Source organism: Mirounga angustirostris, unplaced genomic scaffold, assembly GCF_029215605.1.
Source record: "Mirounga angustirostris isolate CCGP_5_RB_7025 unplaced genomic scaffold, mMirAng1.0.hap1 SCAF_4, whole genome shotgun sequence".
In the NCBI taxonomy this organism is placed as follows: domain Eukaryota; kingdom Metazoa; phylum Chordata; class Mammalia; order Carnivora; family Phocidae; genus Mirounga; species Mirounga angustirostris.
In genome coordinates, this window is record NW_026991712.1 from 179,742,712 (window position 1) to 179,768,747 (window position 26,036).

Genomic DNA, 26,036 nt, shown 5'->3' on the forward strand with positions numbered 1-26,036 from the left:
AGAATTTCCACTATTGTAGTGATGCTAGATAAGAACAGTCAGACCTGAAGTAACAGCCTATGTTAGCGCCTAGGGAGAAAAAAATAAAGCTTGCATCTATTTATGGAAATTGACCAAGGTGTAGGAGAATGACCCTTTTCTCCATCCCAGTCCTAACAAATGCAGTAGGCTCGGAGTCCTCAACACCCAAAAAAGATGCTATCAGCACTCCCACTTGCATAGGCATATAAATACAATTACTTCATTAAAAAAAAAAAAAACAACCAACAAACTAAGAGCAGTTGGCATACATCCTACGAGGCACAAGTATTTTATGGTATATAGAGTTTACACCTATTTGAATCGGGTACAACGGAGCTTAATTGTTTTATTCTATGCATAGCAAAGCAACCAATTGAATCTAATATTAGTCATTCATCAGATAAATCATTTTCAGAGAAACAAACTGCTATATTTTCCCCTCAAACAACAGCAAGCATTTTAAACACATTTTCCAGAGATGTTACGCCGAGGAAAACAGCTTAGAAATGTTACTTTAAACAAATCCGTTCTCTGGCTACCAACAACAAGACAAATTGGAACAAATGCTTGGCTCTGTTCTTTCTGAGGCTCCTTCTGTCCACCTGTCAAAGGCAGTTCTGACCCCCCCGCCGCTCCAACCCAAGACGCAGCTCCGGAGCTGTGAAATGTGCCACCCTGCCTGGATACCCTCTACACTGGATGCCAGCATCCTCATTAGGGATTATCCAACTCACTCGAAGCAGGGAGAGAGGAGATGGGCTGGCTGCCAAGTGTTCTTTCAACACAGATTCCGAAAGAAGATCCTGCAAAGTGTCGAAAGCCCAGATTTTCAGCAGTTCACTTTCTAGACTCTGTTACATAGCAACCAAGCCAGCTCACACAGGGTACCAACCAAGTTAATATTTTGTTTAAATGACACACTGGATTAACTCTCTAGAAAAACCCCAAGTTTTCTTCGTCGACTTACCTAGTGTCAGGTGCCATCGCTGGAACAAAACTCCTGTGGTGAATTGACGAGCTTGTGTAATTCAGTAAAAAAAAATTTAACCCAAAATTTGAAAATAGATCTAACAATTTCTTGGCAGGGAGAGCAAGAGGTGACTCTTCCCCGTAACCACTTGTGCTAATGTTATTAAAAGTGCATTAGCACTCATTTAACATGTGCATAATGCCCTTTAGTAAAATATGCCTTCTACAAATACATTTTGAGAGATACTCATTTCATTCAAAACTTTGATTTGAAAAAGGACAACTCAATAGCACCAAATGCTTCTAGGGCTTGGGCCCATTAAATCTCCCCAACACAGACAAAATTAAAACAGAAGACAAATTCAGAAGAATAGTCAGGTACCCCCAGGAGCCGAGCTTGAGGTGCATTACGAAGAAGCATGAGGAAACCAATCGACAACACTTAAGAATTAACTTGAGAGAACCCCACGCTTTCCTTTAGGAATACGAAAGCACCAGCCGAAGAAACCACCAGAACACATCTATAGCGGGTTTCTGTTCTAGCAGAATGCTGCCATAGGTCATGAGAGCAAACCAAAACAAGAAAATAAAACCGAAAAAACTCACAGAGGCTAACTAATGTAAAAAGTACTGGATTAGGGGCGCCTGGGTGGCTCAGTTGGTTGGGCGACTGCCTTCGGCTCAGGTCATGATCCTGGAGTCCCTGGATCGAGTCCCGCATCAGACTCCCTGCTCGGCGGGGAGCCTGCTTCTCCCTCTGACCCTCCCCACTCTCATGTGCTCTCTCTCATTCTCTCTCTCTCAAATAAATAAATAAAATCTTAAAAAAAAAAAGTACTGGATTGGGGTACTCCTGCAGAGCTAAAGTAAGTGATACCCTACCGGATTATATGGGGGAGCTTGTTCTCTTTTCAACCATAACTTTCGTTTAAATTCACATCAATTTAGAGGGATATGTGGCCAACAATTATGTTGAGTTAAAACCTTTAACATTTTATTCTCTGATTATAAAATCACTGAATTCCCCCTGGTAAAGGTGTCGAAAAATATCAAGGATACACGGGAAAAATCAAGACCATCCTTCATCTAGCCCCCCACAGACAGCTTACTAACATGGGCAGGCATACTCCTAGGAGCATGAGGGTACATGCCGGTTTTGGGTGTTTTGAAGGATATCAAGAGATCCAAAAGTCATTTCCACAGCCTAGGGCATTTTTGTAGGAAAAGAGAAGAAGGAAACCGCCCCTTGTTCCTCCACTACAACAATTTAACCATCAGCTAAGCATCTCAATTTCCAAGTTGGGTGCATGGATCACCGCCGTACTGACCTCCTTAGCATCCTCAGTCTGCAACTGGACCCAGGACTCAAACGAAAGCCACTTAACTTTTCCTTGGCTGAGAAGAAGGGGCAGACGGTGGGAAATAAACCAGCATTGTTCAGTCCTCCTTACCATGGCTTTTGATTCTTAGCAGAATGCCAGTTCTTAGCTATTTCTTTAATGTTGGAAGAGTCTCTGCCTATAAAGAAGAAAGCATTACCATGCAGTCTAGCCTCTTTTTTTTTTCTCCCTCCAGATGCCAGCGGAGAGCATCTTTCCACACAGTGACAGCGCAAGGGATAAATGACAGAATAAGCAGATACCCACCTTGAAAACTGCAGCAAATAACAGCTTTACAACACCTTCCCACCATTACGTCATGGTTACTTCAGTCCCAAATTCCCGCCCTAATTCCTAGGACTTCTGACTGACTCCGCGAAGTACCAAGTTAACATGACTTGGAATTCAGCATAAAACTAAGTACAGGCTTAACATCTCGCACCAGGAAAAGCACACCTTCCCCAGGAAGGTAAGGAGCAAACAGAAACTGATGGGGAGAAGGCATTAATACGAACACGGACACTCTCTCGCAACACTTAGGAGAAGGTCTCGGAACAACAACAAAACCAGAAAATTCCTCTGAGCCACTGAGCTATGGGTACCTCATACTTCATCAAGTGACATATTTATACAAATGGCCCTTCTAGACTGGATCATTTTTCTGTCAGATTCTGGATTTCAGCAGTTTAGTTTATTAATCAAATGATATTAATAATCAGTGGTACCATTTCTTAAAGAGCAATTAGGCAAAAAAAAAAAAAAAAAAAAAAAAAAAACACTGAAAAGCCAGTCTACCCTTTTACTTTTCAATTCACAGAAACCCAACAGGACATTTTTGGATGCTTCCTCCACCTTTAACCCTCCCCGGGATTTCAGGGCTTCATCACTGTCAATGTCAACAAGGTCCAGCTGTCTTTTTTCCCCCTCCTCCTCTAAAATGCAAAGAGTCCCTTCCAGCAGCAGCTCCCTGCAACCCACCATCTAAACCTTCATTTCGCCAGGAGCCCATCATCACTCAGCCTTTGAGGTCTAAGATTTCCCCCTGGAAAGTGCTCTCGGTGTTTGTATTTGCTGGAAATTTAAACTCCCTGCTGAGCAGAGCATCTACTGTTGCATCGATATATTCCGCTGTCTGCGCGATCTCAGATGGGGAGAAAATAAAGTCCAGATGCAATTGAGACAAGGGATTTGGCATCCGTGGAGAAAAGTGCAAGCCAGTCCAATCCTCTACCCCAACCAAGGCAGCAGAGCCCGGAGCTCGCTCTCGGGGAGAGTCTCTCGGAAGGAAGGAGCCTCCGGAACTGGGGGGGAGCTGTGGCATTCACCCCTACCCGGGGTGGGGGCAAAGGCCCGGGCACGAAAAGTTTGCCCACGGAGCTGGGGGCTGTGTGCCACCTAAAGGGCACTTTCTGCTGCGGGAGGGGCGCCGCCGGCTGCGCCTTGCTCCCGCCGGCCGGGGCCGGTGTGACGGCGTGAACCCGTGCACACGGCGCCGGGGTTTTCCTTAATGACAGCAGCCTGCAACTCGCGGCCGGGGAGCAGCGGTGGCCACCGCCGGGAGGACAGGGTTACCAGCCACAAGGCGAGGCGAGCTCGCCCCGGGCGTGGGGGCACCGAGGCCCGGCCACCTCCGGCCCGGGTCCTGCTCGCTCGCCCCCCCCTCCGCCCTGGGCGCGGGCGATCCCTACCTTGCGCGCCGTGCTGGTGGTTCTCCATGTTCGCCGCCGCCGAGTCCGCCGCCGCCGCCGAGGCGCTGGCCGCTGCTCCCGGGCCCGGGCCCGGGCCGCCGCCGCCGCTCAGTTCCGCCAGTCTCCGGTTGGTGGCCGTGAGTTCGGCTCGCAGGTTGGTCACCTCCTGGCTGGCCGACTGGACCGCCCCATCGATGCGGAGCGCGAGCTGCTTATTGTCTTCCATCATGCTCAGGATTTTGGCCTGGGGGCGAGAGAGGTGACAAAGAGCTGCATGATGCGCGGGGGGGTGGGTGGGGGTGGGGGCGCGAGGCCGGGCACCCCCGGCTCTACCTGTTGGGTCCCCCGCGGCCCGGCTCCCCCGCGCCCCGACCCCCAGGCACCGGCAGCGCCGGCTCCTCCGGCGCAGGAATGACAGCGGCGCCTCCAGCCGGAGCCGCGGCGGTAGCGAGGCGGCGGGGGGAGGAGGAGGAGAAAGAGGAGGAGAAGGAGGAGGCGGAGCAGCGATCGCCGAGACCCCGGCGCCGAGCGCGGTTCGGGGAAGGACACCGCGCGCCGCCCGGCACTCTTGCACTGGAGCCTACCATTCGCCGCGCGCTCGGAAGGGGGCCCGGGCCGGGGCCCCGGGCGCACCCGCGGCCTCCCGCGCCCCCCACTTCGGGGACACACCCCCCGGGGGGCGGGGGCGGCGGGCGGCGGCCGCGAGTGGGCCGAGGTGGCGCCCCTGGCGAGGGGTAGGGGGTGCCTGCTCCAAGGCCGGCCCTCGGTCCCCTCCCGGGAGCGGTGGGGCAGCCCCCGCCCTGGCTAGCAGGCGCCCCGCGCCGGGCCGGGGTTGGGAAGGGGGTGGGTGCTCGGGAGAGAGGGGTGCTCGGGAAAGAGGCCGGGGAGGGGAGCAACGGGGACGGAGCTCCAGGGGAGGGGGCAGCTGGCGCGATCTCGGGAGTGGAGCTTTGCTTTCCTTAAAATGCGGGTAGGCAATGTGCAGCGGGGAGCTGAGCTGGTGCCCTGAGTGCCTCTCACTCTCCACCCCACTCCCATCTCCACCACCCCCACCTCCTCCGCCCCAACCTGCACTGTGTGTCCTCCCCCGGGGAGGAGCTCTCCCGTCCGGCCCCGGGGTGGGCCACCACTGGAGCTCTGGTCTCCTCACCGTCCCAAACTCCCGCGTGTGCACCCGAGGTGGAGGACTGGCCTTAGCCAGGTCCTAAGCTTCTTGGCCGGGCTAAATATTGGGGGGCGAGAGGGATGAGGCCAGGAGGGAAGAAGACTGGAAGGCATCAAAGGGGCTTCCCTCTTTCTCCTTCTTACTGGAGGAGTGGGAGTGTTGAGGCCCTGCTGACTCAATTTACCCATTCCCTCTTCAAAGGAGAACTGAGATAACCTTAAAGTTGATAAACCTACCCAACTCCTCTTTCTCCCAGAGCGCAGCCTTTGCATTTTTCACTGGGGCCCTGGATTCCAGCCACCAGACCTTGTTACCATAGCAAGCTTCATTCCATGCAAATAGGACAATTCGAAACAGCCAGTGTAACCCCAAGGACAACAGGACACCACCTTTCCAGCTCAGTCAACCTAGGAGAGTAGCTCAGAGCCCGCGGCAGACACTAATGGTGCCCTCCCTTGAGATTTATCAGCATCTACTAAGTAGGAAGCCTACTGTGTGCAAAGTGCTCAGGCTGCATTATCTCTTTGGAGTAAGAGTTAGGAATTCGACTTTAGAGAGGAAGAAGCTGAAGCTCTGGGTTGGGGGTTAAGCAATTAACGCAAGCGCCCCCCCCCCGGCAGAAACCAGGTGAAACCAAGACTGGAAGTAAGCAGTCATCTGATTTCCAATTAGTCCCAGTGTGCCTTGGATGCTAGACTTTTATTTGGAACCATAAAAACCCACTCTTGCTCCAACCCCCTGGGGCCACTAACAAGCTTTTGTAAGAGGGCAAGCCCGCATTGGTAGAATGTGTGGCTGCAGACGTAGTTTTTCCACTGTCTACTCTTCTGAGCTAACTGGTCAGCTGGGGATTGAACCCCTGACCTGTGTCTCATTAGCGGGAATTCTGACCCACTGGACCAACGAAGAAACTTAGGCTGCTTGGTGTATCTGTAAATCAGGATTCAGTTCTTTGAAGTCCTTTGGTTAAAGGAGTCTTCCGAAGGGGCGCTGTCATAGTTCAGCCACTATGGAAAATGGTTTAGTGGTCCCTCAAAAAGTTAAACACAGAATTACTATATGACTGAGCAATCACAGCCCTAGGTATATAGCCAAAGAGTTGAAAACTGATGCCCCCAACAACAGGCTGTCCACAAATGTTCACAGAAGCACAATTCACAATAGCCAGAAGGTGGAAACAACCCAGATGTCCAACCACAGGTGAATGGATAAACCAATTGCGATATATCCATACAATGGGCTATTATTCAGCCTTGAAAAGGAATGAGGCATTGACACCTGCCACAATGTGCATGAAGCTCAGAAATAGTATGCTGAGTGAAAGAAGCCAGACACAGAAGGTAACGTGATTTCTTTTCTGTAGACTAGCCAGAATAGGTAAATCCAGACAGACATGTGTGCCAGGGGCTGGGGAAAGGGGAGAATGAGGAATAACTGCATAATGGGTACTGGGTTTTATTTTGGGGTGATGAAGTGTTTTGGAAGTAGACAGAGGTGTGGTTGCACAATGTTATGAATGTACTAAATGCCATTGAAATGTTTGCTTTAAAATGGTTCATTTTAGGGGCGCCTGGGTGGCTCAGTGGGTTAAGCGTCTGACTCTTGATTTCAGCTCGGGTCATGATCTCAGGGTCGGAGATTGAGTCCTGGGTCTGGCTCTGTGCTGGGCGTGCTTAAGAGTCTCTCTCTCCCTCTGGCCCTCCCCCCTCTTAAAAAAAAGGTTCCTTTGATGTTATGTGAATTTCACCTCAATAAAGACAAAAGTCAGCACAAATGCAAATAGCAGTAAAAGGGGGGAAGGCAAGTCCTGGGAACAAACTTTCCGAGGACACAATCAGGAGCAGCTCTATCTGGAGAGCTCACCCAGAGCTTCGTCGTGGGAGAAAGAAGGTGGTCAGTTTTCATGCGTGATTTGTCTTTGCATCCATGCCACCTAACCCATAGTAAGCCCTCTGCAAATGAATGTGTGTGAGCGTGTTCATACAGTAAACAGACTGACCAAGTGTTACTCATTTTCCTCTTCAGTGAGATTACTCCCACCCACCAGAATCTTAAAATCAAGTCAAAACAAAACAAAACAAAACAAAAAATCTAACAAGGAGAAAAGAAAGCAAACACCCATTCTTTGAGTTCCTTCTTTCTCTCTGCCTCCTCTTTTCCCCAGCTGTAATACAGCCATTGAAATGTCAAGAAACTCACTTTAGAAACTCCTGGGGTGCCTCCTAGGATTTTAAAGAATTTTATTTTTGAGAAATTCCTTCTTAACATGAAAAGGGGGGTGGGGCTTTTACCAGCTGTGTCTCCTTATGTTTACCCACATGCAAAAGGGCCAGATCTTAGACAGAAAGCCTGGGATCAATTACCCTCTAGAATCCATTTGATTTAAACCCAAAAGATTACTAGTCTACCCCCCAACTTCCACCACTGCTCCTTCTTAGGTGATCTCAGGTAACAAAAAGGTCACAGAATCCACATCTCTGCCCCCTTGCCTAACACCCTATTGCAAGCCCACTTACCTGTCTGCAGGCTGATGTGCATTTGCAACTCATTTCTTGGGAGACACATATAAATATGGGGGAGGGGCTCCAGAGCTGTCTTTTAACCACAGCCCTCTCTCTTTGGGGTCCACAACTCTGAGCATGTGATCTTAAATGTTCCTAAAGTAGCCCCAGCCTCACAGCCCAGTAAGCTGACGTTAAGAACCATGCCAGAAAATGGGCTTGCTTCATAGGGATCTGCTCCTGTTTCCCCATGTTCCCAGTTGCCATCCTTCCCCATCTGCCAAACCCCATTCAAAGCTCAGGCAGTGCACTGGCTGGCCCTTATGCACTCACCAGCCTCTGCCAGTATTTGCTGAGTGCCCATCTTCCTGAGCAGAATGAGCATCTGAGCAGAATGTGCCATGTTGCATTTGATGCCCTTCAAAGTTTACCTGGGCATTTTGGAAAGTCTGCAAAACCATCGTTGCTCAGAGAAAGAAAACTCCTGATAAGAACCAAGGCAGAGAGCACAGCCCATTGCTGACAGCCATGTCCTATGCACCTCCCTTCTCCCATAAATAGAATGACCTTATAATTTAATGTCCAAACTGGGACACTTTTGAGAGTAAGAGAGGGTGTTATGAATAATGAAGCTGGGATAAGTGGCATAAATTGGAACTGTCCCAGGAAACCCAGTAGATGTGGTTGCCCCACCCTGCAACCAAATGAGGCTATCTGGTCCTAGAAGGCAACTTTGGGATCATTTATTCCAGCACTCCTGTTGTATACTGGTAGATGGAGAAACACAGAGCCGGAGACAGGAAGGGGCCCTGAAACCGTGTTGGTTAAGGAGTTGGGAGGGATGAAAAGCAGAGTCTTTAGAAAATGACCCATCATCCCCATCATCCTACTAATGTGTATCCAGCACCATAGACTGTCAGACTGGACCACTGGTGCAGGGGCACTTCCTAAGTTCTAGATCTGAAAGAGCAAGGTCACAGTCTTGTGCAATCTGGCCTCTGACTTCATCTTGTACCACTCTCCCCTTGCTAACTACCCTCCTATCACTTAATTCTTCTGTTAAGATGTAGATCCCTAGTCCCACACCCGAGCAACCAGGATCTCTGAGGAGTTTCTAGGGACCTGCATTTGCAACAAACTTCCCCGGACTGTCTGGTGGACTGCGAAGTTTGAGACTCACTGCCCTAGGCACCCAGGGCAGGTGCTCATAAAGCACTGTGCACACGTGGGAGACACATAAATGCAAGGAAGCCTCTGGACCTCAGGTATGTCTGCAAGGGCTCCCTGTTCCCTCTCTTCTGGGTGCTGTCTGTCCTGTCTTCCCCACCCTCCTCCACCTGAGAGTCCCTAGGGAATCACCCTCCCTCCCTGCAGATGGATGCTCTGTTTATTCAAATTGTCACATGCAAATCCCGGCCAATCTAGGAGTTGTATCTTTTGTACATTTACACAGTTTACTTTGGCTGAGTGGGTCTTAACATGTGCTCTGGGGAAAGGGCAAAGCATCTCTCAGCGAGGGGCAACCAGGACTTGGGCCTCTGGGTGAGAAGACCAGGAGGGGGACAGAGCCATAGACATAGAGGAGAGTGTGCGGCAGGGAGCCCCAACAGTGAAGCTATAACCCCTTCCTGGCAATGCTCCCCTGCTGCCCTTAGTCACCCTCAGATCCACAGTCATGAAACGAAGGGATGGAGAAAAAAGGCACCAGGAAGGGACAACAGGGCAGGGGACCGTGGGGCTTAGGGAAATAGCCTGGAGCTATAAGATGAGAATGTATGCACATATATCTGTACAACACACACACACACACACTCAGTGTGGACACAGAGCACAGTTATTAGCATGAAGAGTGACATTCTCCTCTTGACTCCGCCAGCAATCTCTCATCCAAGGGTCGGGAACTTGGTCAGGTGCATCCCTCTGTCTGTATTTAACCAACTCAGTCATCCCTGCATGTTCTCCACCTGCAAACCGTCCTTCCATAATCACTTATAATTCAGACACCCCTATGTATGGAATAAATACTAAATATACATACTAACCATGGGCTCATACACATAAACATATATACTTAAAGCCTCTACTTCTTCATAGAAGTGTAATTTTTTTCCTTCTTGAATGTTCCTTGTGTTTTTGATGTTTCTTACTTGGTGTGGTGTAGGGCTTACAAAGGGATGTGCCTGATGGCCTGGGCTCTTGGCTCTGTCCCTAGCTGTGTGATGGTGACAAGTAGTAACAGCCAAGCAAAATACAAAACCCTGAGACAACCATCCCTACACCCCAAAGAACTGGTCCAACCCCCAGATATCTTGCCAGACCTCCTGCCTTCTTGGGTCTTGGCTGTCTCTGTGGGCTGGGCGCTATCGTATTTTCCAGCATCACAGAGCAGTTTCTGGGAGGTTCCTTCAACAAGGCTAAAGAGAACATGGTCAAGTCTTCCAGCCCTTGGGCCTCCAGCTTCAGCTCCTCATCTCAGGGAAGCCCCCTCCCCACAGCCCATTGGCAGGACGGTGCTAACTGACGTCACCAATGATCTCACTCTTCTCTGAAAGCAAGAGTAGAGTCAACGTACAGGCTCTGGAGTTAGTGAGACAAGGGTTCGAGTCCCAGCCCTGCCACTTGCTTTGTGACACGAGCAGAGTTACTTAACTTCCCTGAGTCCCAACCTCCCCATTATTAGAATGGGATGATGTGACTACCTACTTCACAGACGTGTTGAGGAATTAAATGAGCCACTGCACGTGAAGCGTCTGGCTGGGTGGCCGGAAGAACTCCACAGATTTTATCAGTGATGCGGACACCCGTGAGGAGATGCTGGAGAGGAGGATGGGGCGGCGAGGGCTCTGTAGGCAGCTCCCATCCTCTGGATATCACCATGACCCCACTGTGCTCATCATTTCCAGCAGCTGAGGCTGAATCTTCCCAACACTAAGGGTAGGTGTTTCCTACCCTTTCCGCAGATCAGGAGAAACCCCGAGCTCAGGTATGCTCACACTCACCCAGCTAGCAGGTGCAGAACCAGATTCAGGTTCAGGTGTGTCTGATTCCAATGTATCTGCCTTTTCTTCCTTTCCCCCTTCCCCTCAGATGCATGAACACAGTCTCCTTCCTGTGCGCCCTGATGCACCAAGGGACCTTCCGCATCCCTTCTAGCCCCAGGCCTTTCATTCTCGGCCAGAGGCACTGATGGGATGGAGAAACAGAAGGATCCACTCACTCCTTGGTGTCCAGTGCATTAGTTCCTCCAGGCCCTGGGGACCCACTTGGTAAATTAGTTCTTTGGGTTCATGAAATGGTACCCCAGTGGCTTGAAATGTTTTGCAGACCCACCCTAAGTGGGTCATGTATTCTTTTCTCACTGATAGTATTATTCGTGTGATCTCCATCCTATAGGAGTTGCTTTCTATGCTTTCTAGGGGTGGGTGAGGAGATAGGTTTTGGGGTTTTTTTTTTTTTTTTTTTTTTGGTATTCTTTGTAATAGTCGTGCATTAGATTCAGTAAGGAGCACAGTGGGATTTTCCAAGAATGGGATTTTTCAGGACCGCTTATCCTTTTCCCCCCATATTTTGCTCTGCCATTCATTTAACTAAATGATATCTTCAGGAGAGGTTTTCGCTCATTTCTTCTCCCACCCCCACCCCTTGCTCAGACTCTTGAGAGCTTCTGCTTCCCTCTCTGTTCATCTCTTTCTACTCCTAGGATGCCTTATGCACTGAGCCACCACCACCACCCGCCCCCGCCTTAGGATCAGTGCAATAAAGACCAGTATGGCCCTCTCTCGAGGCCACTGAGCTAAGACCCCTATGCCCCTGACAACTCATTACAAAGGCATCTCAGATATGGGGACGTGTCCTTTCTCAGGAATTGGAAACAGCAGGAGTAAGGAAGGGCTTTGGAATCTTGCCCCTGGAGTCAACACTAAACCTTTCCAGCACTAAAGTGCCCTGAGAAAAAATATTTATTACTGATGAGCATACACTGTTCAATCCAGTGTGCCATGAAGGACTGTATCAGCAACCATCTGCCCTGATACTCAGGATTAGCTGTCCGACTGTACACATATAATTAGAAGAGAGCTATTTTACCCAACGTTCGGCTCATTGGGATAATGTGTCTCTAGCCAGTAAATTGTGAAGTTGCCATATTTATCTTAATTGACTGCCCCTTTATTTGTTTACCTGCCTTATTTTATGCTGGGGAGAAGTAAAACAATTTTATAATCCAATATAAGGCCATGTTATTAGATGTGTGTGCAGTTCAAGAGGGAACTGTGTTTGCTCAGAGCAAGGTCAGTTATGGTGCTTTTGGTCAGCATCCTTGGCCATCTTGGTAGTAAAATGGTACCCTGCCACCTTTGTCCCGGTATGGCTAGCTGCTAGCTGCGGATATGCGCTCCTTTTGAAAAACAAAGAACTAGGAGATTTGGCTTTAAAAGAGGTTGGTGGAGGCACAGAAACAAGGGCTGGGGGGGGGTGGCATTCTCTGGCATCCTGCACCCACATTTTCAGCCCCAGCCCTTTCCCCCAGCATGTTGGTTCCACACCTCGCCCCTCAAACTGCTAGCACTGTAAGTGCAGGAATGCAAGTGTCCAGGCTCTGTAACAGCTATCCTGTATCCGAGAGATGAAACTGTCTGGAAAAAAGAAATAGAGCTGGGAGCTCCCCCATCCACAGGAGCCAGTGAGGAGTCCCTGAGGACTGGGGGATCCTGCAGGTGGTCACTTAATCGTGGGAGCCGTATAGCTTTGGGGAACAGTATTGAGCCTGAGTCTTCCAGGCAGCTTTGGGAAGAAATGACAGACAGATTAGGTTCTTGTCCTGTCATTCATTAGGAGGCATCAAACCAAAGTGTGAACTTTGATGTCTCCTAAAGGTTGGATGGGTCCAGGGCTTTCGCTAGCCCACAGAGTACCTTTGTGCAAGTTAGATAAGATGGGTCCTCTTCCCCCAGGTGAATGCAGCCTGCTTGTGGGCACAGACTCAGAGAATGGAGCCTTAGCCCTCCTGTGGGTGAGCTCCCTTTGGACACCAAGCAGGAAATGATCATATGAATCCCTTACCACCTGGATTTCCCCCTAACTCAGAGGGTTTTTATGGCTCTAGTTTTTAAAAGATCAATGACTATTACTGTGTGAGTTCAAAGTAACATACATTTACAAATCTGTATACCCTCTTATGTGAAGACCATTGAATGAAGTTATTTTACCTTTTTCATTAAATTTCAGTGATGGGATTAACCCTTTCTTCCTCAAAGTTTTCTAGACTTTCTAAGAAGACGCTAAATGAGCTGGCAGATTCAGAATCTGGTTTTGCCTGAAAGTGTGAATGGAGGGGGTGCTATGATAATAAAATGACAATAATGATTCTAGCGGGTTCTTACATCAAACACACGGCTAAGTACTTAACCTACATCCCTGACAACAGCCCTATGAGCAAGAAGCTACTATTATGCTCATTTTGCAGATAAGAAAACAGGCGTGGGGAGGTAAAGTCACCCAAGGTCATCCAACCAACAAGAGGCAGGGCTGGGACCTGGGTCAGTGGGACACTGGTGGCCTCCTCTTCACTAGTATCTTGTATCACTTCCTTACTCCTCCAAACTCACCCTTTGTACTGGTGAAGTGAAAAGTATAGGAAAGATGGAACTCAGGGACACACCCGAACTGAGGAACTCTGCTCAGGAATTCTTCGCTTTGCCATTGGGAAGACACTTGAGCATCCCTGTTTAGCCCTATGACGCTCATGGTTCCAGCGGGTCTGATTTCCCAGGTGCACACATCTGTACTTGGAGTGCGCAGCAAGTGCGAGAAGAACATCATCCAGCTTGTGGACTTTAGAATTTTAGATCTGGAAGGGACCTCAGCGTTCAGAGGCCAAATGTGCTTTCTTTTACAAATGAGGACACTGAGACCCCGGGAGATAAGTTCAGCGGCCGGATAACCCAGACATGCAGGGGTGAAACTTACTATCACTATTATTTGTTTATATTTTTTATAAGTGAGCACGTGGCCATGGGAGAGGTTCAGTAAACATTTGCCGAACTGAATTAAATTGTGGCATTTGATTTATCCATCTGAGGGGGTGCATCAAAAAAAAAAAACCCCAAAAAACCAAAAATCAAACTGGCTCTATTTCTGATCATTCTGTTGTGAAAAGCTTCCAAACTCAATATAAGGTGAAAACCTCTGCTATGAAGCCTCCCTTTGATCTTACACTTCTTTTTCTTAAAAAGGATAGCAAACTTGGCAACCGATTCTCCCCAAAATTAATAATCAAACCTTAGAAATCTTCTTTGGTTATTCTAACAACTTAAAACAGAAAGAAACAAAACATTCCCTATAGTGTCTCCCCTTCCCCTCCCTTCCGACACCCCCGCTAGGGAACAGCTGTGTCTGTTTAAAATTGATTTTGATCTCTCAGAAAGGATCTGGTTTCTCTGCACACCGAGCTGCTGCCTTGGGATGGCGTGTGTGGTTCTGAGTGTTGGGGTTCTGCTGACTCTGTTGTAATTCTAACAGGCCCTGCCCTTGGGGATGTGGGGGACAGGACACCTTCGCTGTCATCGGTGTGGTGGCTGGATGTCCCACTGTCTCAGGAGTCATTTTGCCCCCTCTCCTCATTCTTATTTCCCGTCCGTGGCACACTGGATTATGGCTGCTGATTCCTCACTCCCCTCCCAAGATAGCAGCACCCACCTTGCCCCTGCCTCCCACTTTTCATTACCTCCCACTAGGGCAGGTGGAGCATCTTCCTCTCTCCCACTCTACCATGTGACTTGCTTTGGCCCTCGGAATGTTAGTTGACTTGCAGCAAGCAGGGACCTTTAATGCTTCCTCACCGTTCTGCTTGACCTCTTAGGCTCCTGCAATCCTCCATGTGAAGCGCATGGCCCAGGAAACTGCCTCATTATTCTCAGCCCCAGAATGAAGACACAGGGAACAAACCAGAGCCCGACCTTCAGCCTGGAGAAAAAGCCAGCCAGAGCCTAGCCACACCCTCAGAAATGTGCCGATCCATAAATGGGAAAAAGAAATGCTGTTGTAAGCCCTAGAGATCCTGAGGCTGTTTGTTACACACCAAAAACGGACCAATACATTATGGACACCAGCACCTGTCATAAGGCTATCATCTCACCTGCAGGTGAAAGAGCATCAATGTGCACTAACTTGTGAGATTTAAGAAACAAAACAGATGAACATAGGGGAAGGGAAGGGAAAATAAAATAAGATAAAAACAGAGAGGGAGGGGCACCTGGGTGGCTCAGTCGTTAAGTGTCTGCCTTTGGCTCAGGTCATGATCCCAGGGTCCTGGGATCGAGCCCCACATCGGGCTCCCTGCTCGGCGGGAGGCCTGCTTCTCTCTCTCCCACTCCCCCTGCTTGTGTTCCCTCTCTCACTGTGTCTCTCTGTCAAATAAATAAATAAAATCTTTAAAAAAAAAAAAAAAACAGAGAGGGAGACAAACCATAAGAGACTCTTAACTCTAGGAAACACACTGAGGGTTGCTGGAGGGGAGGGGTGTGGGGGAAAGGGGTAACTGGGGGATGGGCATTAAGGAGAGCACTTGATGTGATGAGCACTGGGTATTATATGCAACTGATGAATCACTAAATTTTATCTCTGAAACTAATAATACAAGATATGTTAACTAAATTGAATTTAAATAAAAAAATTGTTTAAAAAAGATACCAATGGGGAATTTATTGGCTCAGGAAGTTGGGGTCTAGAGGTAGGTCAGAGCTCAGGGATCCCGGGAGCTCAAGCCAGCAGATCTTTGTCTCTTGCTCCTTCCTGGCCTCCTTTTCCATTCTCTTCCAAGAACCTGGCCTCTCTCCCCATAGAGGAGGCTGGGGGACCACGGCCATAGGTAGCTCAGGACTTACAGTATGCTACTTTAGCTACCTCCCAGGAAAAGGCCCCTCTCTCCTACTGTTCCCAGGCCAGAGCTGGCCTACCCCTGGGCCCTGGCATGGTGCTCCCTTGACTGAGTAGGCCTGGTATGTGTGCCCAACCCAGAAGCCCCACAGAATCACTCTGGTTGGTGATCCCGCCAGAGATGTAAGGATCGGGAAGGAGCACATGCCCATGGCAGGAGGAGTGATTTAGCAGCAGGAGATGAGCAGACCCAGGCCACGGAGGTCCATGCCCCTGACAACGCTGCCCCAGCAGGAGCTGAGGAGCCTGGACCTGCAGGCTGGGCAGCAATGTGAGCAGGCAGGCCCTGGCCACTCACTTGAACTTTTCATCATTCACACAGGCCTGGAATCCCCATCTCGTCTTCCTAGGTGATTGATGAGGTTAGGCTTAACATCTCCAAGCTGCAGTTTGCTTGATTATCAAATAGGCGTAACAAATGCATAACTCATTATGGTATGGCAACAACGGTTAAATGAGATATTATGCAAAATCTTTAGTCCCTGTAGGGGATACTGTAGTGTTCTCCCCCAGTTTTCCTCCTCAGGGTCCATGCACTCACCTGCCAAGAGCTAGGAATGTCAGCTACTGACCGCTCACACCTGCACCTGTCACCAGCAGCTGTCCTCCGCCGCAGGGGCCTCCCTCACCCAAGGTTGCAACCCCACCCAGGGACCAGCCCTTGGCTACCCACTTGAATAAAAAAAAAAGCCCAGCCCTTCTGGACCCACTCCATTTGGACCACTCTGAAGGGCCATCCCCGCTCCAGAGGTCCCTCTAGGCATCAGGGGCAAGCCACACTGTCTGCCAGCTTTTCCTTTTGCCCAAATCTGACTTCTTTGCTCCCTTACCTGAGTATCTCCCTAGAGCACTCCCTGGTAAACTGTCTGCATGCAGAGAACCAAATCTAAGGCACCCCGGGGACTGACACGCAGGGAGTGCTCCTGTAAGCTAGTCATAACCATTGGGAACACGCACTTACTCAGCCATTCGGCCACTGCCCATCTACCAAGGGCACACTTAGAAAAGACAGGAGAATGAGGATAATGTGCTAGCTAAGAGCGCAGAGTTGCCTACAGAACCAGACTGCCTGGGGTTAACTCCCTGGTCTACCTCCAATGGGTCTGTGACCTTGGCGTCCCTGTGCCTCAGTTTCCTTATCTGTAAAACAGCAGTTCTAATGGTTCCTATCTCATAGCGTTGTTACATGGACTAAATAAGTTGATGAGCACCAGGGTTTAAAACCGCATTGGGCATGGAGCAAGTGATTCTCAGCGTTTACTGCTCTGCTTTCGCTGGGGGGTGCGTTAGGCACTGGGGATGCAGGGATAGAGGAGACCAGTCCCTGCCCTCCCACTGCACACAGTCTCATGGCCAAGACAGATACAAAAACAGTACAGAGCCCAGATGCATGAGTCCTTGGCTTACCCAGGAAACAGTTAAGGACTTACATGTGCTTCCACTCTTATCCTGAGTGAGATGGAGCCATTGAATAGTTTGAGCAGAGGTGCAATATGAGATGATTTATGCTTTATGATGCTCCCCACCACTGCTGTATGGAAAAGACTCTAGGGGGACAGGAATGGAGGCAGGAAACCATTCAGGCAGTGGTTCCTAAGTCAAGAGAGTCATGATGGTGGCTTGAAAGATGGGAGAGACATAGAGGGAGAGGGGTGAGCATAGAGAGAAGGACTGGGTTCTAGAGAGACGCTGAAGGTAGAGACACAGGATTTGCTGACAGCTGAATGTGGCCCGTGTGTGAGAGAGGGGAATCAAGGATGACTTGAATGCTTTAGGTTTGAACAACTAGAAGAACGAAAAAGCTACTCATGACTGGGGAAGCTTGTTGGGGGAGCAGGCTTTGGGGGGGGGTAAGTTGTATGCTAATTTTGAGACGCATATTAGACATCCAAATGGAGATATCCAGTGGGCAGTGGGATACATGAGTTTGGAGTTCAGGCAGTGGATCTGAGCTGGAGATATGAATTTGGAAGTTGTCGGCACTTAGGTGTCATTTAGAGACAGAAGAGACGGAGCATCTGGCAATGCGATCACTGGTGGCCCTGACCAGGGGTTTCATAGGGAGGGTGGGAGGATAAGGGGGCTGACATGCATAAAGCACCTAGTTTAAACTCTGGTGCATAGTAGATGCTCATGAAATGCTAGTCCCCTTCCTTCTCATTACTGACCACACAACTTGTCCAACGCACAGCTATCGCCCACTTACCCATCACCTCCCACATCTGTTAATATCAGTCACACAATTCTTCATTGTACGAGGCTCTGCTCTTAATATATTTTAAAGATAATTCACCGGGGATGGTGAACCCTGAGCTGACTGCAACACAGTGCTATTACCCTGGACGTCCCAGAGATGACCAGAAAATGTGCAAATATCCTAATAGTCAGCCCTGAAAAAGATGTTGGATTCCACTAGCTATGCATCATGATCGGTACTAATTGTCCCTTACTTGGAAATTAAATGAGCAGATTTTCCCCCCATACAGTGGCTAAAGGACTGTATGATGTCCTAGAAAATAAAAAGGTGAATGAACCTAGTATGAGAGGCAGCAGGCAGCCTCACACTGGGTTCCCTGTTGCTTATTAATAATAACAGCACATTGCATTAAATCAGAGGTGAGGCTTGTCACAGGAGCGCTAAGCATCCGTGCCTGGCTGTCATGGGCAACCCCTGGATTCTGCTCCTCATCGAGCAATCCACCAGCCGCTCAGTTTCTGCCCATTAATTTCAAATCTGAGGATTAAGGCATGCTTTAAAAAAAAAAAAAAGTTCCCACAGTGGTCAAATAGTATGCTTATCCTTGCCTTTCTGAGTATACTCATGAGATGTGAAAACTATAATTTTTGAGCATTAATATGTGTCAGATATTGTGCTAAGTGCTTTATATTTCTCCCCTCATTTTATTATCTTGAAATTTAATTATCATAACAACTCCACAAGGTAGGTATTAGTAACACTGTTTAAGCTGAGGGTCCAAGAAATAAATTCTGAAGGTCACATCGTCGGTACGTGCAGAGCTGGGGTTTGAACTCAGGCCCCACTGATGGTAAAGCCAGAGCCTAAGCCTCTACCCTGTGCTGCCTTCTAAGAAAAGATTGATGTCTTAAGCAGAACATTTAGGAGGTTCTGCTAAACCTCTGACTTACATTTTTATTAGTCGGGCACTGGGAATTAAAAAAAAAAGACAAAATGTCTTGGTCCCTGCCTTGAATAAGTATATGTTATACTGTCTTATGAAGTGGGAATGATAATACTCACCTCCAGTGGTCATTATAAAGTTAAATTAATGGATATAGAACCATCCTCTTTTCTAGATAGAATAAAGAGTGTAACTGGAGGCTGATTTAAAAAATAAATTAATAAAGCTCATGAATATCAACATGTTTTTTAGTGCTGACCCAAATCCTAATATATGGTCACATTTACTACTCCATCTCAAATTTTAACTTGTATATGAATGGACCGATTTTTCTCCCAAAGAAACATGCAATTTTTTGTTAACAGTTGACATAAATCTACTTTGCTTCTATGACTTGATTCATTTAAATTCTTTCCTTTTCAATTAAATAATCACCCAGAATCGAAAAAGACGTATTCCCATTAGTAGACTCCCAAATAGATGACCTTTGAGACCACAAGGGTGTATGCAAATTTTCCTGATTGCTTTTTATCTTCTTGTGTATCACTTTCCCTAAAATTCTGTCAGTGTATTTAAATTCTTTTCTCATCTCCTCATTGCACTGCTATTTACAATAATGAGTCACAGCTGAAAGGGACAGAAATATCATGGGGTTCTCTGAGCATATGCCAACAAGGAGGGTGCCTCACCGCGGGGAAAAGGCTAATGCATGGTAAGGGCAAGGCTCTCCTCTACCTGTGGGAAATGGAATTCGGAATTTCCATTAGTTACTTTCCAGGCCTTGTCCAGTCTGTCTTTTTGATACAACCTGATATTCTCTATGAATAATAGCAACATGTCTTAAGTGCTCGTTATGCATCTGATCCATAGGAGCTCATTAAATCTCCCAAGTCAGGGATAGGCAGTGTCATTATCTCCACTTTACAGTTGAGAAAATTGAGGTTTTGGAAGGTGAGAGAACCTGTAGTATGTCCCAGAGGTAGGATTTCAACCCGAAGCTTGGGCTTTTGACAGTTTCGCTATGCGCTCCAGCTCTGCCAAATGTGGGACTGAGGGCAAATCGCTTGGCTTTTTAAAATTTCATTTTCTCATCTGTAAAATGGGCATAATAATAACCCTGGCCTTGTCCCTCCCAAGATTGCGGTGGGACTAAAGAAGTCACTGGGTGTGAGACTGCTTTGTAAATTGTTAAGAGCCCAGGGATCACCACCGTCACTGGGAAGTGAGTACAATGGGGGAAACCAGTCAGTCAATGGAATCGAAGGTCACTCAGTAAGTGGGCTCGCATTGACTAAACCCAGCTTTGTTCAAAGGACCAGTAGCTTGTGCTGTGCACGTGCTGACCACGAACGCTGAGGGCCTGGCTCCACGGAAGCTCTGATTTCCCCGGTGATCTGATCTTGCTGCAGAAGTGCAATACTACCCTTGGAAATCAGCCCTTAGCAACCCTCTAAAGCTCCTTCGCACCTCCCCTACAAGCCAATGAGATTAGTTTTGCCACCCTCTTTGATTAGTGGCACCTTTCCAAGCTGAGGGTGTCTGTGGAAGCAATCTTTATGTTCAGATTTATTAAAGCCACCATTGGTTTAATGAATTACTGTAATCCAATGAGCCCATAGATAGCTTGTATTTAACTTTTATGTGGCTGCCCCAGAAACCAGCTGGAAAAGTAGAAATCAATGATTGTGACAAAATCTCGATACAATTTATTTTGAATGTTCAGTTTGGGATTTGATGTATGCCATTGTCAGATATATTTTATGCTCTCAGATGAATTTTATACTTACTGATTAAAGGAGTTGAGCAATATCAGTAGGACACGATTTGACAAACCTTAAAAGAAATGTTGTGATAGTGCCCCCATCCATTACATGCTAGTTTCTAGCCAGAATCGCTTCACATTTTAATCAACAAGCCAGTAGCTGCATCTTCAAACTACCAAAGGGAGGCCCTATTTACCAGTTCTTAAGTTAATTAGTAAAAATGCATTTAATTAATTATACCCACTGTGAATATTTGATTCCCTGGTAATTGGGTAGGGTATAGGCAGAAGCCAGGTGGTATGGGAGGGGTTGACAAATTGACTAGGAATCTTCCCATTGGAGACCTTGGTCTCAGTAAATATTATTTGCTCTTGGATTTTTTTTTTTTTTTGTAATGCACCAGCTACTATTTAGAAATAACCTGTTCATAAGCAACACCTGCAGATTAGCATGAAGTTCCTATTTAGAGAGGTGTCTAGACAGAACCTAAAATAAGAAGTTTAAATTTTCAGCATTCAGTGGCAGCAGGCCATAAGACTTACAGAAACCAAGACCAGGTGGCTTTTTAAGTTTTCAGACTAATCAACTTATTATACAGATGCCCACAAAAGGGGATTAAGGTTGGCCTGAAAAAGAGCATGACCTAATAGATATATCCTATTCAGAACATTCATTTGTCCACTCATTCATCATCAGTGCATCTATATATCCATTAACATATCCATCCATTCACCCATCCAGCCATCCACGCACCCATCCACCCACCCATCCATCCACTGATACGTCTACCCATCCATCCACCCATCATCCATCTATCCATCCACCCATCCATCCAACCATCCATCCATCCATCCATCCATCCATCCATCCACCACCCACCCATCTATCCATCCATGCACCCATCCACCCACCCATCCATCCACTGATACATCTACCCATCCATCCATCCATCCACCCACCCACCCATCTATCCATCCACCCTTCCTTCCTTCCATCCATCCACCCACCCATCCAGCCACCCATCCATCCACCCACCCACCCACCCACCCATCCATCCATCCATCCATCCACCAACCCACCCATCCATCCACCCACCCACCCATCTATCCATCTACCCATCCCTCCTTCCATCCACCCACCCACCCATCCATCCACCCACCCACCAACGCTTCCATCCTTCTAGTCTAACTAGCATTTATTGAGTGTTTACTTTGTGTCACACTCTGCTAAACTTTTGTCGCAGATAACCTCATTTAGTTTTCCCCACAATCTATGAAGTCCAATACTAATATCATTTTACATTTACAGCCTCTTCATTCTACAGGTGAAGAAAATAAGGCTCAGGGAAGTTAAGTAACTTATTCAAGTCACACAGCTCACGTGAGAAGGGTAGGGACTCATGTTCATCTCCCACTTCTAAGACAAAGGCTTTTTTTCCCTACCACTTCCGACCTGGCTACCTCAGGTAAGAATTCTGAATTGTCAAAGTTTACCAGCTTAATATCTGAAAAGAGAAATAGCTCCCCACCCACCTCATGTTCATCTCCGGGGATGAGTATTTATCCATTTATGTGCCAAGCCCTATGCTAAGTCCTAGAGATAAAATGGTAGACAAGAAAGACACAGACATTGTCCCTCTACCTCCTAAGATTGCAGGCTAGCAGAGACACATAATGGACAACTACTTCGTAGCATTGTTCAGCAGCTTGAAAAACATGATCTATAGGATAGTGATGTATTACTAGCTCTCTAAGCTTCTACCTCATGAGTGTCTTTCAGCTCTGTCCTCTCCTCTGTTGACCACTGCTACTGACTTGGCTCAGGTTACTTGCCACCTTGTCCCCAAGATTATAGCTACAGCCTCCTCACTGGTTCCCTGACCACTTCTTCCAGTCCTGCCCCTTCCCCTACCCATTTGAAATTCCACCCTACTGCAGGAGTGGCCTTAGGAACTATTGTTTTAATCAGCTCTTTCTTTTGCTTAATCCCTTCAATGGGACTTCACTATCTTTAGGAATAAACCCAAACTCCTTAACGAGGCATTAAGGACCCAGTCCCTGCGTAACCAGAACTCTTCAATGTGCCACGCGCTCATGTGCCTGATTTTTTCCACCTTCTTTTTTTTTTTTTTTTTTTAAGATTTTATTTATTTATTTGAGAGAGAGAATGAGATAGAGAGAGCATGAGAGGGAGGAGGGTCAGAGGGAGAAGCAGACTCCCTGCTGAGCAGGGAGTCCGATGCGGGACTCGATCCAGGGACTCCAGGATCATGACCTGAGCCGAAGACAGTCGCTTAACCAACTGAGCCACCCAGGCGCCCGAATTTTTCCACCTTCTGTTCACTCTGCTCAAGCCCTCCCACCTGGATACCTCCTACCCCACTCCTTCTCTCTCTCCTCTCTCCCCCTCTCTCCCCTCTCTCCCCTCCTCCAACCCCTTTTCCTTTCCCCCCACCTCCTCTCCCTGACCCTCCTCCTCCTTTTCCTCTGTGCACCTAGGGCCAGTTCCAGAAGAAGCTCCTGCCCTGTTATCTTGGAGCATTCCTGAAGCCTTTCCTTCATAGAACCTCCTCCGTTATCCTCTAACTGCTGGTTTCCTCTGCCAGGCCGAAAGCCCATGAGGGCAGGAATAAGTTCTCCCTAACCTTTGCACACTCATTGCCTAAGCATCTAGCCTGACCCACACTAGGTGCTCAATGAACAGTGGTTGAATGAATGAAGGCAAAGCTCCATGGGGACAGAGATAACTTGTCTGGATTTGTAAGAAAGCCAACTCTCTATTTCATGGCTGCTAATGAAGTTCTGGGAGACATGATGAAATGCAGCTTTCTTGTGCTATAATGAAGGAAACGAAGGCCAAGGGCAGATACCCAGCTAGTTGGTGACCTGCTCCCAGCCTGTTCAGGCTTCACATTTATTTTTCCCAAACAGAAAACTTTCCAGAGTCTCTTTAGAATTTTTGAGATGCACACTTATAGACTGGATTTCCAGAGTCACTTCAGAGTGTGAGATGCACACCTAAAATTATTGGAAACTTTAGGTCATGAAATCACAGCTGCTTGGAATAACAACATACATTTTTAAAGGAAAATCACCTAGATCATAGGAATGCTGGACTGAGATAAATGGAATCTGAGCTCTGAGCCACCTTTGGCATTGATAATGCATTTATCTTAATGAAGAGATTTTCTCTTAATTAAGATGTTTCCTGTTTCAAGTAGTTGTACAGGTCCCTGAATTTCCCCTTCTTTCCCTATCCTCAAAAGTGGCAACCTTAGGGGTAAAATACACTGGCCAACTCAAGTCGAAGAAAAAAAATCTTTATACACCGAATGTAAAAATGCTATTTGCTGGGTTTTAATATGCTTGAACTTTGCTTGCTTTGAGTTCTGACCTGTATTCATTTAGTTTGGGTTTAAGTATAATTTCCAATGCTTCCATTTTGCAGAAAACAGGTTTATGGGAAAGCCTCAAGTAGATTCCTGAAAATGCACTTGGCTTTTTACAAAACTACTTAATTTCTTTTTTGATGAGTGTACTACGCATTCCCCCCCCCAAAATTGTTCAGCTAAATTTCCCTAAATATACTTGGGGGCTTAAAGGAAGAGTGTGGGAGGCTCTATGCCATTTAGAAGTGGGTTGGTTTCCTGACCCCGAGGACAGAGGAACTGAATGCATCAGAAGTATATTTCTTCTCATGCATGAAATAGGACTTCTACCCTCTCTCCCCATTCATCAGAGCTGTGGAGCACTTGAGTGGTCTGTTACATCACTGCTTCTGAAGAGTTTCTACATGTAGAACATTAGCTTTCTGGGTGGCAGGGAACATTTTCTCTATTTCTTCTGTGTTTTGACTCAACAACGCCCAGAGAAGTGCTAGGTATACTGTAAGCACTCACTGCTTACATAAATGCTTCATCTAGTAAGTATATATGCTTACATAAATAAATCACAAGTCCAAGTAGGGAGTCCTTACTCTTGAGTCTTGCTGCCTTTGGCCTTTCCAGTTCTCTCTGTTGCTCTCTTTCTAGAGCGGGAACATCTGGCCAGACCAAGGAAGTCACAAATAAAGTTCACGCACTTACTTTTTAAGGCTTTTCTACATAATCCAGTGGCTTTGTTATTGTCCTTACCTAAAACCCCAGGAACAGGCTCACTGTGACAAGAGTTGGTGGATGCAGGAGGCCAGGTGAACTGCATTGGAAGCTTCTGTGTTCCTGCTTCCCAGGCCTGAGCTCAGAGCCCAAAGTCATGCAGACCCTTGACAATCTAGGGACAGGGAGGCATTTGAGAGTCTCTCTCCTGGGAGACCAGAAGAAAAAAACAAAGCTTTTGAAGCCTGTGACCTAGTTCACCCAGGAAGGCTCCAGGAGCACGAGACTGTGGGGCCCTTTCTCCTCTTCCCCTGGGTTCCAAACTGATTTCCAGTATTTCCTGAAGCCTCCACGTCTGATGGGCTGGCCACACAAACGCACAGCCTTGGTATGACACATCAAGAAATAGGAAGCCTCCAATGTTCCGTTGGCCGTCATTAAAATAACCTGTACTACCATGTCTGAATGTAAAGTGTTGCCTAAGGAGTCATTCAAAAGGGTCCCCCAACCTCCACCCCCTCCATGATAAAAATGACTCAGCTTGCCTCATAAGGGCTGGTCGCAGAGAGGCAGTGGGGTTGATGACAGAGGTACCTTTCCCCAAGCTGCAGGGGGTGGTCTTCTCACAGCCCCTGGCTGGCCCCTTTGAGCCCTCGGTCTTCCCTGGAGGTCTACAGGAAATCAGAATCACGGCCCTCTAGGCCCTTTGCACAGAAGTGGGCGTGGGGGGGAGGCTCTTGATTCAATTCCAGATGGGCTAGTTCCATTGAATTTACCACCACCTCCCTGTCTCTGCCCTCCTCGCTGCCCAGCTCCAGTAGCCCAGTTTGAGGGATGGATCATTTGAGTAAGGGTAAATCTCCATGGGATCCTGGTGGAGGGGAGGTCCTGCTGTTCACCCTGGCCTGGATTCTCACAGCCTGTAGTGCTCCCAATTCAAGCAGCACAAATGAACGCAAAACCACGGCTGCCTTTATTGGACAAGGTGGGAGGGGGCTCCCTGCTCTCATGCTGCTTTCCTTAGCCTCTAACGAGTCTGCGGAAAGACCCGCAAGGTTCACGTAGCATAGATGCATATAGTGCTGATCTCGTGTGGGGCATTCAAACAAGCTCTTCCCGGAGAGATAACCCCACCCGCCTGCCCCCAAAGAGCCCATTCTAGTGAACTGGGCCAAAGCAAAAACAGAAGTTTAAGAATACTTGGCAATTTTTGCAGAGTGAATTTGGTGAACCATGTGGGACAGAGATTCAATAGATGAAAAAGGTGAACGATTATGGATAATAACAACTACTGTCTTTTTCTGGTGGTCTGATTATGGCACAAGGCAGCATTATACTGAGCCTTTCAACCCATTAGATGCATAGACCTAATTTTATTCCTC

The 26,036-nt window shown here is 47.7% G+C and overlaps 1 protein-coding gene across 2 annotated transcripts in view; it reads right to left on the minus strand.

Annotated features, from left to right (window-relative positions):
• KAZN (kazrin, periplakin interacting protein) overlaps window positions 1-26,036 on the minus strand; it is a 1,036,128-nt gene that overhangs the window by 432,603 nt on the left and 577,489 nt on the right. For both annotated transcript variants that reach the window (XM_064589897.1, XM_064589898.1), the window contains one exon: window positions 4,058-4,301. In XM_064589897.1, coding sequence (XP_064445967.1) covers window positions 4,058-4,301 — 244 coding nt within the window. The remainder of the gene's footprint in view (window positions 1-4,057; window positions 4,302-26,036) is intronic.